The 15,754-nt window shown below is 47.3% G+C and overlaps 2 protein-coding genes across 5 annotated transcripts; one reads left to right on the forward strand and one right to left on the reverse strand.

Moving 5' to 3' along the window:
- Positions 1 to 10,000, reverse strand: LOC129344513 (F-box only protein 44-like). Of its 3 annotated transcripts, none has more exons than XM_055001215.1 (6): positions 9,367 to 10,000; positions 6,913 to 7,196; positions 5,348 to 5,465; positions 3,890 to 3,985; positions 2,532 to 2,657; positions 1 to 2,140 (listed from the first exon to the last, which is right to left on the reverse strand). In XM_055001215.1, the coding sequence occupies exons 1-6, from the start codon at positions 9,390 to 9,392 to the stop codon at positions 2,059 to 2,061; spliced, it is 732 nt and encodes a 243-aa protein (XP_054857190.1). In that variant the 5' UTR covers positions 9,393 to 10,000; the 3' UTR covers positions 1 to 2,058. The 3 variants fall into 3 exon arrangements, with proteins under 3 accessions (XP_054857190.1, XP_054857188.1, XP_054857189.1); XM_055001213.1 differs by having other exon boundaries at positions 2,525 to 2,657; XM_055001214.1 differs by lacking the exon at positions 9,367 to 10,000 and adding an exon at positions 8,856 to 9,273 and having other exon boundaries at positions 2,525 to 2,657.
- A 1,366-nt stretch (positions 10,001 to 11,366) lies between these two features.
- Positions 11,367 to 15,754, forward strand: LOC129344515 (F-box only protein 44-like). 2 transcript variants are annotated; one of them, XM_055001220.1, is made up of 5 exons: positions 11,367 to 11,721; positions 13,070 to 13,196; positions 13,838 to 13,933; positions 14,344 to 14,473; positions 14,611 to 15,754. In XM_055001220.1, exons 1-5 carry the CDS (start codon positions 11,463 to 11,465, stop codon positions 14,737 to 14,739), a joined length of 741 nt encoding a protein of 246 aa, XP_054857195.1. In that variant the 5' UTR covers positions 11,367 to 11,462; the 3' UTR covers positions 14,740 to 15,754. The 2 variants fall into 2 exon arrangements, with proteins under 2 accessions (XP_054857195.1, XP_054857194.1); XM_055001219.1 differs by having other exon boundaries at positions 13,838 to 13,922.

Here is a 15,754-nt window from a genome sequence, read left to right on the forward strand (position 1 = left end):
CTTTTCACTTCACAAGCTGAAATGTGATCTTGGTTATTGACTTGACCAAGCAGTAGTTTGCCAAAGAAGTCCATCTGTAGGTCAGTACAATCATACCTTTCGTACAGGCAGGAAGCTGGGGCTTGTGGCCGGGCAGGATTCGAACCCAGAACGGCTTGATTCCTTCCTCGGTCACTAAGCAACACCAGCCCCTTCCCTTTCCTTTTGATGCTGTTGCCTCTTCTGGACCCCAACACTCCTCTCTCTTATCTTCAGTCTCCCACTCTTTCACGACTACCCTTCTGGCATCCGCCATATTCATATTCGGGCTAAGATGCTGAGATTTGGCCATTCTGTTGCGATGTGAGAGTCACAACAGCAGCCTCACCCGTGCTCTGTTATGGTGTGAGAGTCACAACAGCAGCATCATTTGTGATCTGAATGCTATGGGACAAAGCGGAAGCCACAACTCCGATGCACTTTGGCATCGAAGGCCCTTCGGCTGCCCTTTCGTGCTTTTGTGCAATTCCCCCAAATGGAGGCTGCAATTTCAGGTATTCTCCACTTCTCAGAACTTCTTTTGCTTGCAATTTAGGAGCCACGGGCATCCTGAGTAAGTAAATTTGTAGCTGAAAGATTATACAGAATTTTTTTAAAACTTATTTATTTACATTATTTATGGTCCACCTCTCTGAGGCTGAAGGCGGATTACACAACGTAAATCAATTCATGGTACTGACTATCACATACAAAGCCCTTCATGGCCTTGGGCCCTCGTATCTGCAGCGCTGCCACTCTGTCGTGACAGAGCAGGGCCTTCTGGAGGTGGCACCCTGCAAATGGGCAACATTAAAAATTGTCCCTACTCGTGCATTCTCTATTATAGCCCCCATCTTATGGAATGCCCTGCCTGAGGAGATTGAGAAGGTTCCCATATTTCTGGCATTCCCCCAACCAAGGAAAACTGAATTATTCGGGAGGACATTTTTACAAAGGAAGATAGAGCTATACTATGGCAGAATGGTTCAGAAAGGGACTGTGGACTATACCACTGTGTATAGTAAGTACTATATGTTGTATGTAACTCCTGCATTGTTTAACATTTCAAGTTAATGCTTTTGCTTTGTTTCGGATTTCTGCTTGGTTTCAAATGAACCCATTTATGTACAATTCTGATGTCTCTCTCTATAGAATAATCAATGTGATCAAGTGGATGGGACATCCCATAAGGCCTCTTTAGAGGTAGAAAGACCTCTCAGTGACTTCTTGGGGGGGGGGGGGGGGCGTGGAATAGAAAGTTGGAACCAATGTCCAGACAGTGAAATCATTATAAAATTTAGTACAAGAAGAGAAAAAACAGAATGCATCCAAAATGCCTCACCCTTAGAGGTATGCTGTAATAAAAGGGCATCAAAACACAGGTGTTTTTTGCCCCTGAAAAAAAAAAACCTTTCCCAGTAGAGAACCATTCCTTTCCATAGCAAACTTGAGAGCCAAATGCCGATCAGTAGGGCAGCCAAACAGTCCCCCACAGACAAAGTTGGGTTTCTGCCTGATATGCAGAAAAACACAACTTTGTAAACATTTTAAAAAGAAACAGTAACACAGCAACACACAACCTGATGAGAACTGAATAGAAAACAGAGACAGATAGGAAAATTGTGATCCTCGTATTGAGCTAAAAGGAGAAAAGATTCCCTGCTGGTCCCCAATATGTTTCGTTTTTTAAATTTATACCCTGCTTTTCTCCCCACTGGCATTCCAATGCAGTTTAAATGTCGTTTTCTTCTCCTCCACTTTATCTTCCTAACAACCACCCTGTGAGGTCAGCTAGGCTGAGACAGAGTGACTGGCACACAGTCACACGGCGAGATTACACAGCAGTTAAAGATTCAAACACAGCTCTTCCCGATCCTCGGACAAATGCTGCAACCACTACACCACTTAACGTCCCAAAGGGTCAGAAGACAGAGCAGGGCTTCATCTGTCGATCACAACGCTGGACTGGCGAATCAGTTCCAGGCGGTTCTCTTTGTTGCGCAACTTCTGGGCCGACAGTAACACTGCTGTTGGTGACCCTCATGTAGGTCCAGCCTTCGTTTCCATGGATAAAGCGGATGTGACGGACACCGGCTGGGTAGTTGTGAAAAGTGTACGAAACCTGATGGTGAGAGAAGGGGACAGCTTAGGTAATGAGGTGGTGGCAGCTCCCCTTCAATAAGGAACCAAGCGGGAGCTCCCTTTTAGGAAGGACACCAAGTGGGAGCTTCCTTTCTGGATTTCAGGTAAGTAGTTGTATTAATCTATGGAAGAATAAGATTCAAGTCCAGCAGCACCTTAAAAGACCAAGATTTCCACGCATAAGCTTCTGAGAGTCAAAGCTCTCCAACAAAGGTATCTGATGAAGGGAGCTTCGACTCTCCAAAGTTTAAACCCCGGAAATCTTTTTGGTCTTTAAGAAGCTACTGGATTCGAATCTTGTTCCCCTTCTGTGTGCAACCGTGGAGCTGTAGCTGCTTTAACCAAACCCCTCCCTCCTGTATACCTCGCACCATTTATCCTCATCTCTCCCCTGATGTCTGAAGAACTCTTCAGGGCGACATTCTTGGAGAACACTGAAGTCTGCCGATAGCAATTTTATACACAGTTCGTAGCGGTAGTTGGGGCTAAAATAATACCTGGGGAGGGCAAGACAACAGAAACATGAGTCAGATACATCGAGCATCACAGGGACTCCACGGCGGCAAACAAAGAATACTGTGGAGCTGATGGAGCTGTGCCCATGGTCACCTTCTGGATATATAGGTGATTCATCATTAGCAGAAAAGCATCCCAGTCTCAGGGCAATCTAATGGGTGTTTCCTATTGGCACTTTCAATATCAAATCTGAACAGGTTGTCACCTGTACCATAGAGATGCACTAGCAGTTAAGGGCGGCAGGACTCTAATCTGGACAGCCAGGTTTGATTCTCCACTCCTCCACCTGAAGCCAGCTGGGTGACCTTGGGTCAGTCACAGATTCTCGGGGCTCTCTCAGCCCTACCTACCTCATGGGGTGATTGTCGTGAGGATAATAATAATACACTTTGTTAACTGCTCTGAGTGGACATTAAGTTGTCCTGAAGGGCAGTATATAAATCGAATATTGTTGTTGTTATTATCTATCTTCCAAAAGTTTCCTGTTACAGATGGATGTAGAATGCTATCCTGATAAAGGAAACATGTTAAATCATGTAGTCCAAACTCTGCACCAAGAAAAGACGTCATTTGCAACTGGCATAAATTATGTAAAATTCAGCATCTCTACAAAATTGTCCTTTAATATGCATAGTTTAATCCTGCAAATCTGACTGTTAGAGCAGAACTCTGAAGTGGCAGCATAGAAATATCCTAAATATTTTATACAGTTTATTCTGGCTTTGATGGTCAATGAGAATGGCAGAGAGTTACGGGAGACACCAACTCCCCAGATTTCTTAAGCACAGCCATATTTGCCCCCCTCTCCTTTAAATGGATTTTTCTCTGGAAAAGTCAATAATGCTGGGAAAAGTGGAAGGCAGTAGGAAAAGTGGAAGACCTAAAACAAGATGGCTTGATTCAATAAAAGCCACGTCTTCCAGTTTGCAGGATCTGAGCAAGTCTGTTAATGATAGGATGTTTTGGAGGTCTTTCCTTCATAGGTTCGCCATAGTTTGGAGGCAATTTGATGGCACATTGCACACATGCACTTAAATGGAGGCTGTTTTGCTACACTTTGTACACTCCTGCAAAATTGTGGCATACCAAGTTGTGATTAGAGAGATTTGTTTGGCTTCTACCAGCTGGGAGGGGATCACCCTATTCTTCATCAAGAAAAACCAAACCAAACCCACCCATCTGCAACCCACTCAATGCCAGCTCTGGCACTCACCAGTCCTTCACCACAATATCTGGCTTGGTCTCGTCCATCAGCTCATCCCAGTAGCCTTCATTCTTTAAAGTGACGAGCTGGTGCTTGAAGGTACACCTGTGGCACAAATCGAAGCTGTTAAGTCAGGCCAATGAGTTTTCTGGGCCAAATGCAGCCACTGGAAAAGGGCTATTCCCCATCTTCAAATCCAATGAGAGATGAGAAGGGGCGTGGGATTTGCAGGCACCCCACTTTGGGAAGCAAAAGTGGGTCTGTCCTCAACGTGACCTTCCAGGAAAATTGGGTACTGATGATGGATGCATTTCTCAGGTGTGTTTATGCTGTCTTTTTGTTCCTGTACGCAAAGACCCTTGCACGTCTGAAATGCACTCCCCAAGGCAGAACTTATAACTTGTCTGCCAGAAGCAGCCATGCATAGGGGCTCAATGCTCCTGCTTTGTTTCACAAACCCCCGGAAGGTAGCAGAAACAGGAGTTGTGAAGTCTCTGATGAGGACTCTTAACACACAACACACTGGCTGAGCTTGGCTTGGAGAGTCACACGTTTTCTAAGGTTCCGAAATATCTTAGAATTCAGTTTTTGTCTGTTAAATGACAAGCCCTTTCTTTTGTGCCGGGCTTTGAAGGCTGTTTTTGAACTGTAGCTTTTCATCTCCTGATTTCATCTCTTGGCATTCAGCTGGTTTTCTTTGAACCAGTGATTTTATGGAGTTTAAATTGTATTGTACTGCTGCTGAAAACTGTTAGCTAAAATTCAAGTTGATTTGTTAGCTAAAGTTTGGAATATGTATTTTGATGGGGAAAGGAACTCATCAGAGAATAGTAAATTACATATGCACAAACCAGAGGCATTTATGGGAGTTTGGTTCCCATTTGAAGATTATCTATAAACCAGATTCACATGTTAGGAAGGCATCCAAATATTGTGTGTGTTGTGTTTATTGGTCACAGACAATGTTATAATATTCCTGCTGCTAGGCTGATTGAAACTCTTTCCACTTCCCTCTGTAAAAACATTTTTGACCGATACCAGTTTCAGGTGGGTAGCCGTGTTGGTCTGCAGTAGAACAGCACGCAGTCCAGAGAATATTCCCTGGAAATCTTGGTCTTTAAGATGCTACTAGACTCAAATCCTGAATGATAGCAGATTCACATGTTTGGTAAATTATGGCTTGCAAAGTAATTATTGTCTGCCTTTTTGTTTTGAATGTCCTTTTTTGGTTGGGCTGAACTGTCTTTAAGAGTTTTTAATCTGCTGTTTTAAAGCTATGGTGAAGTGTGCAGAAAATGTTTTATAGATTTTTCATTATGACTTAAACTTGATTCTAAACTACTTTGAGATTTATGCACACAGAACAAATTAAATCCTTGCAGCCTTTCTTCTAAAAAATTTCAGATCTGCAAGAGAATTCCCACCTTCCCTCCCTCGCTCCAAATTAGTTTCAATTAATGTCCTCACAAATGATATGCAACAAAGCATTTCCGAATGTGGGGAAAATATACATCGGCTTCTGGTGCTTTCTCAATCTTCCACACTTTCTTTTTCTTCGATTTGAATTCCCAGAACTTCAAGCCCTCTGTGGGAAAGAAAGAGAAGGGATAGTAAGAGAAGAGGCTTTGAGTGGGACACAGAAGCAGCCAAAGGGTTAATCTTTGCCAGGGGAACGATAACAGCCTAAAAAGGGTGGGGGGGGGTATAAAATCTTAACCCTCCCTGTGAAGGCTGTCTATCATCCTGTTTTAAATGTGTATGGATTTTATTGTATTTTAATATGTTGTTTTTATTGTATTTTGTATTTTAATATGTTGTTATCCGCCCTGAGCCCGCTCGCGGGGAGGGCAGAATAGAAATTTGAAATAAATAAAGTAGAACTTGGCATAAGATTTATAGCAAAGGCAAAGCAAGGCGGGCCATTGCTTAGCAGTTACAGCACAGCTGGAAAACTCTATTTCCAGCCCCGTTTTAAAAAAACATTTACACGTTCAAAAGATGAGAAATTAAAGATCTCGCTCCAATAGTGCAATCCAAAACTACAGGACGGCATCAGTTTTTGAAAGTATTCTCTGGGAAACAGCAACACATATTTAACTGATCATATTTCTGTCTTCTCTTATCTGCATTATATTTTTAAGGATAAAGCTGGTTTACCCTCATTTCCCCTCTCTGGGGAAATCCTGTGAACTGTAGGTCTGCACAGAAAGCTAACAAGAGAATGCTAAGTGCCAACGTACAATTCCCAGGGTTCTCTGCAGGCAGCCATGGCATGAATTTTTCATCTAGATAGGCCTTCAAGTTAATTGCATTGCTAAAATTGAAGACTCTACCGAAGGCTTTGGAAATATCTTTCATTTTCCTACTATTTGCAATTCTACTTTTCCCCCTATTTTTAATCATCAGTTCTTGAAATTGAAGAGCAGAACTACACATTCAGAAGTGTGGTGCACAAATTCATGGCTCCCCTGGGTTTTTCATTCCTTTTTTTCATGTTTCTGCCTGCATGAAACAAGCAAATCGGCAAGAGTGGTTCTGTCCTAGCCTCTCCTCCCTATACACACGAGAATCGAAATATCTAATTGCCCCCCACACACTACATTTTGTAGTGACACAGTCCAAGGACGACCATATCATGCACCACTTCTGAATGTGTAACTAAGCTTTAAGCAACCTGACACTTTCAAAGAGTATTTTGCAAATTGGCCAACAATAATAAACATTCAATTTATATTGAACGGCCAACAATTGGCCAACAATAATAAACATTCAATTTATATACCACCCTTCAGGACAACTTAACGCCCACTCAGAGCGGTTTACAAAGTATGTTATTATTATCCCCACTACAAGCACCCTGTGAGGTGGGTGGGGCTGAGAGAGCTCTGAAAGAGCTGTGTTAGACCCAAGGTCACCCAGCTGGCTTCAAGCAGAGGAGTGGGGAATCAAACCTGGCTCTCCAGATTAGAGTCCTGCTGCTCTTAACCATTACACCAAACTGGCAAGTTCTCTTTCTATCCCTATGTACACACTTTCACCGCAGGGATTCTTGATCAAGTTCCTCTTCAGGCTGCAGAGAAAGTAGGTGGTCTTCCAGTCTGGGATGCTCCTGTCTGACATCGTGAGTAAGTAGCCCTCTTGCTGGCACTTGCGCTTCCACAGGGCAGGCATATCCACCACATCGCGCCACTGCGAGCAAACCAGCCGGCAGCTGCAGACCAGCTCCTTTCCCGGAACCAGAGACAGCACGCCCTCCAGAATGTCAGGGGGCAGGTCGTTGATGTTCACCATCTTCCTTCGCAGAGGTCTCAGCCAGCTGCATGCAAGGGAGAACCAGCAGAGCACATGAAGGAGAAGAACAGCCACGTTGGGGAAAAAAATAGACAAAGAGGACAGAGGAGCCCAGCAGCAACCGGTGCCAACTCACTCGTGGGTTTCCATTCTGACCCTGATAACTGATGGGGACTGAACACACTACATCTAAGAGCAAATTGGCTGGCCTCGGTGTGGGTGATAATAGCAAGACAACAGGGTCACCTGTAGACTCGATCAGGCCAGGGCCGTATTATTCATAAGGCTGACTAGGCCAAAGCCTAGATCAGGGCCGTATTATTCATAAGGCTGACTAGGCCGAAGCCTAGGTCAGGGCCGTATTATTCATAAGGCTGACTAGGCCGAAGCCTAGGTCAGGGCCGTATTATTCATAAGGCTGACTAGGCCGAAGCCTAGGGGCCCCGCAGGGACTCGTGGCCTGTCGGGTTTTTTTGCTGAGGCACACCCCCACATAAATTACAATTATTTGATTCTCTTATATATAACCTCTATTAATAAGATAATGAATGCTTCCTTATTGAAGTGAAACAATTTGTCTCATATCAAAACAATTATCCATAAATTATATGTTTAAGAAATAATTAAAAAATTATTCACTTCAAAATATTGCAATATTGAACTAGTATACCCCCAAAATGTGCTCTCCTGAAGAGTTCTACTCACACAATAAAACTATTTTAAAAATTGTGAATGGAATTCTCCAGGAGAGCCTCAAAATGGATCTAGGGCTATGTACTGCGGTCTAGGACCTACCGTACCAGGGTCAGGCTGCCAGCTGTACTGGCGTGAAAGATTGAAGTGTCAGGGGGGGCCTGAAATACCTGAAACCCTAAGGACCTGGCCACGGGTTAATAAGGCCCTGGATCAGGCCCTCTCCTCTTTGGGGGATACAGTGAGTATTAATTTGGTGATTTTAAGGTGCCACCAGATTCCTGTTCTGTTTTGCTGCCATGGGCCAAGATCCATCTAATAGTGCACTATGCATTTTTATTCCAAGCATTTTTATCGTTACTGTACACTGGCCAACCTGACAGGGCTAGGGTGTCAGGATCCGAGACCCTGCCTTCACTAAGCATTAGCAGCCCGACGTTTAACGTAATGCCTCCTGGCATCATCGATGTGGGATCCTCTCTCACCTCCTCCATATGCCCGCCTGGGATGCTGCAAGAACATTAACCCAGAGAATGGCAGCCAGCCCCACTGGGCAGGCCCTGGAAACAGCACCATGGCAGAGGCGCATTGCTAAGGAACCTGGTGCTGGAACCTAGGGTTGCCAACTCTGGGTTGAGAAATTCCTGGAGATTTGGGGAAAGAGCCTGGGGGGGATGTGGATTGGGGAGGGGCTGGAGCTCAGCAGGGTATAAAGCACTAAAGCCCATCTGGCCCAAAAGCAACTGGATTCTCCCGGGAAACTTGAGATAGGTTTGCCAACTTCCAGGTGGTGGCTGGAGATCTCCCAGAATTACAACTGATCTCCAGTTTACAGAGGTCAGTTCCCCTGGAGAAACATCTATCTTGGAAAGCGGACTGTATGGCATTATACCAAGCTGGGGTCCTCCCCACCCCAGGTTCCACCTCCCCACCCCAGGTTCCACCTCCCCAAATCTCCAGGAATTTCCCAACCAGGAGCTGGCAACCCTACCTGGAGATCAATTGCAATTCTGGGAGATCTCTAGCCGCCACCTGCAGGACGGCAGCCGTAGTTCACCATCATCTGTCCAAGCTGGATGGGGCCCCTTTCTTCCAGCCCCATAAGGAGGTAAGCAGGTTGCAGCTGGAAGGGAGGAAGGCAGAAGCACTCTCTGCACGAGGGCAGAGGCTAGGACTGCCAGCCCAGGGTTGGGAATTCCTGGAAATTTGGAGGGGGGGGTGCGGCCTGGAGAGGGCAGAGCTTGGGGAGGGGGAGCCACAGCGGGTGATAATGGCCTAGAGTCCACCTTGCGAAGCAGCCATTCCTCCAGGGGAACCGATCTCGCGCCTGGCGAGGAGCTGCAATTCTGGGGGAGATCTCCAACCCCCGCTTGGAGGCTGCCAAGCCACAGGACGCCTTCGCAAGCCTGCTCCGGGGCGGCGCTTGGAGGCAACCGAAGGCCCCGCAGAGGGCTCCCCAGCGGCAGCCGCTGCTCCCCGCCAAACCCTCCAGGGCGCTCTACCTGCTTAGGAAGCGGACCGGGGCCATCAGGCGCCTCCGGCCGGGCCGACCACTGCAACGAGGCCCGGTGCGCAGCCCAAGCCGGGGGAAGACCCGCCCGTCGCCTCGCCTGGCCTCGCCGCGCCTCCTCCGGGGCGGACCAGCCAAGGGGCGCCTCCCTCCAGCCTCCCTGCCTTCCTCGGAGGCGAAGCGCAGGAGGGGCGTCCCGGCGCGGGCAGCTCTGCAGGCCGTGCGCGCCCAGATCGGGGCACCTGGCAATGCCCAGCCCCTCTCCTCCCGCCCGGGAGCTGGCACCCCTCTCTGAACTGGGGGTCTTGGGGGCTCCTTGGCTGTCGCCAGACTTGCTGTCGCCGCGCCCGAGCTTTGCAAAGCTCCCACGGGTTGGCCAGACGCGCGCCTCTCGGATCTTGCCACCCCGGGGCAGAATGGGAGGGGGGGCTGGAAAAGGGCATGCGGCAGCGGCTCTCTAGGGCTGAGCCCCCCCCCCAACCTGTTTCCACGACTGAGAGCTCAAACTGTGCCTTCCTAAGCAGCTCTACTCCGAATCCGACCCTGGGCTTACTCCCAGGGAAGTCTTCTTAGGATGCCTAGCCGCGCAGAAGAGCAGAGGGCTGCTGCAGAGCTGCGCAGGTGAATCAACCTGCCCTTTGCAAAGGGAGGAGGGGGGCTTCGTGGTCGCGCCATCGCATGCAAATGAGCCTGGGCAGGGATTCCCCCTTCCTTCGCCCCGCCTAGAAGCAGGAGGAGCATCCTCGCCCCACCCACTCACCCCTCCGCCTCTTCTTGCTGCATCATCTTGCGAGATTCTCTGATCTGGCTGTTGTTGCTGGGAACCGAGCGGGGCGGAGACTGCGCTGCCCCTGGAGCCGCTGGGGTGGGTTCTGACCCGCCTGGGTAAGCCCCAGGCGAGGAGGGGAGGCATGGCATGGCATGGCATTGGGGAGGGGGCTGACTCTGATAAGCTGAGAAGAATCCAGATGGATCCTTCGGGCTCTTGATCCTCTGGGATCCTCAGGGTTAACTTTCTTGCCAGGCGGGGTAGGAACACGAGTAGAACGGTAGGCAGAAACTGAGAGACAATGGCTAGTGAGGGCACTAAGATTGCATGGGGGTGGTAGTGGTTGTAAACCCATTCCAAGGAACATACATCAATTGATGGGTATGCCTGATACCTGTCTAGTTCTTTAGAGCGTGCACAACAGCCCTGTAAGGCAGGCTAGCGTTGTATATGCCTTGGACTGCAGTAGCTTGAAAGAACATAATTTTAATAATATAAAAAGGACAGCCTAGTCATCTGCAAAAATTAAATGCTCTGGCAGCCCATTGAAATAAAGAAGGGCTCCCCTCTCTAGAGGATTGGCTTGTCAGTGGGCTTGCCAATCGAACCAGCAGTTCGAAATTTTAAGGATCAAGCATGGAATACACCACTAGGCTCAAAAGCTCCTGAGACAACTCACATCTAAGACCTCTGTGGCGGTTAGAGCGTAGTGGTTAAATGGTAGGGCTGTGAGCCAGCACTCTGCTGGTTCAAATCCCGCTTGATGCCATGAGCTCAGCCGGTGGCCTTGGGCAAGCCCCTCCTCTCAGCCCCAGCCCCTCAGCTGTTTTTTGGGGATAATAATAACACTATGAGCATCGCTATAGCATAGTGGTGGTTGGGCTGTGAATCAGCAGTCTACTGGTTCGACTCTCACTTCTGCCATAAACTCAGCAGCGGCCTTGGATAAGCCGCTTCTCTCAGCCCCAGCTCCCCAGCTGTATTGAGGGGATAATAACAACACTGACCTTGTTTGCTGCTCTGAGTGGGGCACTAATCTGTGTAGAAGAGCGATATATAAGCACAGTTGTTATTATTATTAGACAGCCATTGATCGCTGCCCATTTATGGATTGATTTGCTTCTCTGTTCCAGCACTCGCTGGTGCATCGTGAAGCCTAATTTGTACCTACCACCATATAATCCAGTTAAGTCTACAACCCTCTCCATATTCCAGCCTCTACAAATTCCGGTTGGAGGACGTTGAACTGACGCATACTGCACTACGCGGCAGCTGCTGTCCTGAGTTTGTCTTTCTGCTGCCGTCGTCTGCAAAGGAGAATGGTCAACATCGGAGACTTGCCCAGTGACATTCTTCTAGATCTGCTCTCTCGGGTCCCAGGAAGGGATCTAGTCTGCAACTGCCGCCTGGTTTGCTTGCAGTGGCGAGACTTGGTGGATCTGGCCACGCTGTGGAAGCGCAAGTGCTTGCAGGAAGGTTTCAACCCTGAACCACCAGACAGGAGTGTCCCAGACTGGAAGACCTTCTACTTTCTCTGTATTATGAAGAGGAATTTAATCCAGAACCCGTGCGGTGAAGGTTTGTCCCCGCCCCCCCGCCCCCCATACATGTGCAAGTGAAAAAAATTCTCTCAGACTGAAAGCTCACTTTCGCTGCCCTCCTTTTTACACTGTAGAGCCAAACTACAACTTCAGGAATAGCACATGGTATAGGCCTTCCTGGGTTGTACCATTATATATTGCAGGTAGGAAGAACTCTGCATTTGACACCACACAAAAACCAGTCTCGCATGATGTGTCAAAAAGTGTCAGACTAGGGCTGGAGGGGCCAGAGTTCATATCCTCACATCTTGTTTGTTTTGCGTGAAGAATTAAAACATGCAGTTTCCTCATTTGCATTCTAAAACGATACAGTCCCTGAAGAACTACGCCAGTCTTTAACAGTGTGGTTTGGTTCTGTGTAGTCGCAAATCTATTGTTAATAGCAGCAAGAAACCTGGAATCAAAGATGAGAGATGGCTAATATTCATTTGGAATAATGGGAATACGACTAAAAATAGAGCCTGTAGGTAACCTAATAAACTTTTCTTATCCTTAAACATAAAAGGTGAGCCATATTCCTGACGACTCGCCTCTTATCCTAGCGCAGGTGCACCGAGGGCCCTGCGGTGCGCCTGTGCCAGGATAAAAGGAGAGGTGTCGGCGGCAGGCCTCTGAGGGGCTGTGGAGCCAACAAGGAGGTGCAGTGTGGGGGAACCCCTCCCTCCACGTGGCCTTCCCACCACCTCTGTATTTATTTTTACAACGGGCTCTGTTGCTAGTACCAATATGATGCCCGTGCCCCCCCCCCAAGAATGCTGGGAATTGTAGTTCAGTGAAAATTGCAGTTTGGTGAAGATACTTTGGTAGAGATCCCTTAATTGCCCCCCTTTAAAGAAAAAGTAATAATAACTGTCTTGACTATACACACATAAATGCAGAGAAACTTTATTAATTTCTGGACTAGGAGATAACAATTTGCAACCCCATATTCTTGTACTGTTTCATTGCTAAGTGTCTGTTTATTGTTCTCTGGATTGGTTGAAAAAATAACAAGATTAAAAATAGAACATTGCATAGAGTTAAGAGTGCCAGAGGAGGATCTGGGAGACCCAGGTTCAAATCCTGCCATGCCAGGTTTTTGGGTTATTTTGGGAGAGTCACTCTCTCTGTTTCAGCCTGCCCTACTTCACAGGGTGGTTGTGAGGATAAAATGGACGATGGGAGAATGATGTTGGGAAAAAAGACTTTGCCACAAATCTTATGCAAAGACTGGATCCTAGGACAGAGACTACCCTTTGTCCCCTTGCAAGGAATAGCCTGTCTCCTGCGGCACTAACTACACAACGGCTCTCCCTTCCTTGACCCCCTTTGTCGCTTTTCCTCAGAGGGCTTCAACTTCTGGGAACTTGAGTCAGATGGAGGAGACAAGTGGCGTATCGAAGAGCTGCCCGGAGCTCGGAGAAGAGACTTTCCTCACCAGCCCGTCCCAAAATATTTTGTCACGTCTCAAGGGTAAGGGTATTGGCCTGCTCGATCCGATACATGTTTTGTTTGTGATAGTTAAAAGATTAATAATAACCGTTCTGTGTAAGATCGGGCATTGCCACCCGCAGGCTTGTAACCTCTGCTGGGTTCTTGATTGTGCCAAGACTTTCTGGGCACAGCTCCAGAAGCTCTTTCTGCAATCTGGAAGGTTGAAAACTCATTACTGTCAACAATAAGAACCTCAGAAAATCCCTGCTGGTTTGGACCGACTCTCCATCTAGTCTAGCATCTTGTTTCCAGCGGTGGATTGCAAGATGGACTCTGAAAGCCTGAAAACGGGGGCACAGAGGACAAAGTCTCCCCTTATCATTGTAACTACTGTTCAGAGGTATACTGGATCTGAACATGGAGGTTCTGATTTTAACGGTTGTGGACCCTATCCCCTATTGCAAAGCCGTGCATGCAAGACTACATGCTGTGTAGGGTGAGGAAGAGTGACTTGGATTTTCCATCGTAGAAATCTGGAAGGGAGATTAGAATGCAACAGTAAGGGCCAAGATCCCTCCTCTTTCCGGCACAGTTGAGTGTCTTCCGTTTACTCCAACATATCCCCAAAATATTGCAAATTTTGTTGGTGGCGTTTTTATTTGCTGTAATCTGTCCCTCAGGCCCTGCACGAAGCATCAGATCATCAGTTTAAAGAACGAAGGTTATTGGGACGAGCTGATGGACAAGACCAAGCCAGATATTGTGGTGAGAGACTGGTGAGTGGGGACGGAGGAGCGGGGCGGACGGTATGGAAAATTAGGAGAAGAAAGAACAGGGAAGTAGGATCTCAGGAGATAACAATACACTGAAATGAGTCCAGTGGAGGGAATTGTTTATTTATGTCATTTATAGTCCGCCTTTCTCACTGAGACTCAAGGCGGATTACACAGTGCAAGATTAGTACAGTCAGTATCAAGAACATTTCCATAAACAATGTCATAGGGTTAATAAATCCTAGTTTACAAAGAATCCAATACAGAACTGAAGAAATGCTGAAACAGAGCATAAGCAATTCTAGGACTGACATTAGACAACATGAATAATAACAACAACAACAACATTCAATTTATATACCGCCTTTCGTAACATTTGCCTTGACATCTTCTGGCCTTGCTATCCAAACTAGGTTCCACTGTGGCTGCCCTTGCCGGTATCAACTTCAAGTGAAGCTGCTTTCATCCGAATTCAGAGTCCTCCAAGAATTTCACCCCAAAGACGTGATTGTGGAGCAGTGCTCGGACAGAGAATGGCGCGAGGTAACAGTAAAGCAGGGGCAGAAGGTGTCGATTTGGCTCCGGGCTCCATCAGCTCAGCAGGGGAAAGTCTCTCCCGAGAGGCTGTTCTCTGCCCGTCTCCTCCCTGACGTAGGTACCTCTTGCTCTCTTGCCTTTAGGTCTCGTATACTTTTCACAGCTACCCTTCTGGGGTTCGTCACTTGCTGTTGAAACACGGAGGCCAGGGCTGGTACGGCGTGCGAATAACCAACAGCAGCATCACCATCGGCCCGGAAAGCGGGGAGTGACACGGATAGCTTTTCAAAAAGAACCCCAAAAAACCTGCCTTGGAAGCGCTTGGTTTTTCTAGTGCAATTCTGGGCGGAGTTCCCTGTTAAATTTGTACACTGCTTGCAGTCGCAGCTTCAGACTTCTGCTGCTCTGAAATTGTACATTTGTATCTGCCACCTATATCTGAGCCCTGAGCGCTGCTGGCTAGTGAAAAAGCAGGGGTTTAGATTGTTACAAAGAATAACAAACAGGAGGATTTTGAAAGTTGACTGTTCAGGCCTCCTAGCAAGGGACAGGGTGGGGGTAAGCACTTAAAAGCTGCCCCTAGCAAGCGTTGACTTCTTTTTGGCAAATCTCCCATTTCTAACAGTTGCATTTCATTGCATGTTGAAACTGAGCAGGGAAAAACATTTACTTTGTGCATTTCTGCAGCTGGTTTTGCATGGCAACATTCATCCCAAAGAACTGCATCCGTTTCTTTCAACGTGGACAGGTGTATTACATTTTTAAAAAATCTTCCCCAGCCATTACAAGATTGAAGAGGTGATATCCAATTCTCTCATCTACAGGAGACAAAATTGTGACTTTGTTGGAGCCTACGGGCCATGCCACCTCTCCAGTTCTGGCAGTGCCAGGTCTTTTAAAAATAAGAACAGTGGAGAAACTGAGCCAGCCTGGACCGCCGTTCTAGCGTCCCCTGCAGGACAGCTGCCAAAGCTTCCTTTGCTCCTTCTGCTTTCGTCAGATTTATTGCTGAAGTGAGAGAAAGCAGCTGCTGTGTTAAAAACACATCATATTATTGTGCATTCCAGCCCATATTTTTAATCTGTCATCTCTCATCGACGGTCTACCTTTCAAGACTGTTGTAGTGGCAAGATCGGTTGAAGGCAATTAATTTCTTAGACCGCAGGAGTGGGGTTTTTTGCCTTCCTTCTATAGATCGCAAGCATGGAGGGCAGAAGAAGCTGGGAACAGGCTTCACTTGGGCCAGCGGGGGGAGGGGGCGGGCTTTAGCAGCAAGCCGTTTCCTAT

The sequence above is a fragment of the Eublepharis macularius genome, chromosome 17 (genome assembly GCF_028583425.1).
Source record: "Eublepharis macularius isolate TG4126 chromosome 17, MPM_Emac_v1.0, whole genome shotgun sequence".
Classification (NCBI taxonomy): Eukaryota; Metazoa; Chordata; class Lepidosauria; order Squamata; family Eublepharidae; genus Eublepharis; species Eublepharis macularius.

Bases quoted from the DNA above. Each gene is read 5' to 3' on its own strand.
- LOC129344515 (XM_055001219.1), top strand. From the start codon at position 11,463: ATGGTCAACATCGGAGACTTGCCCAGTGACATTCTTCTAGATCTGCTC. The intron at 13,197-13,837 runs GTAAGGGTATTG...TCTGTCCCTCAG, and splicing joins TATTTTGTCACGTCTCAAGG to GCCCTGCACGAAGCATCAGA. The intron at 14,474-14,610 runs GTAACAGTAAAG...TCTTGCCTTTAG, and splicing joins CGGACAGAGAATGGCGCGAG to GTCTCGTATACTTTTCACAG.
- LOC129344513 (XM_055001213.1), bottom strand. From the start codon at position 9,392: ATGGCCCCGGTCCGCTTCCTAAGCAG. The intron at 5,466-6,912 runs GTGTGTACATAG...TCTTTCCCACAG, and splicing joins CAAGAATCCCTGCGGTGAAA to AGGGCTTGAAGTTCTGGGAA. The intron at 2,141-2,524 runs GTATACAGGAGG...TCTCACCATCAG, and splicing joins ATGAGGATAAATGGTGCGAG to GTTTCGTACACTTTTCACAA.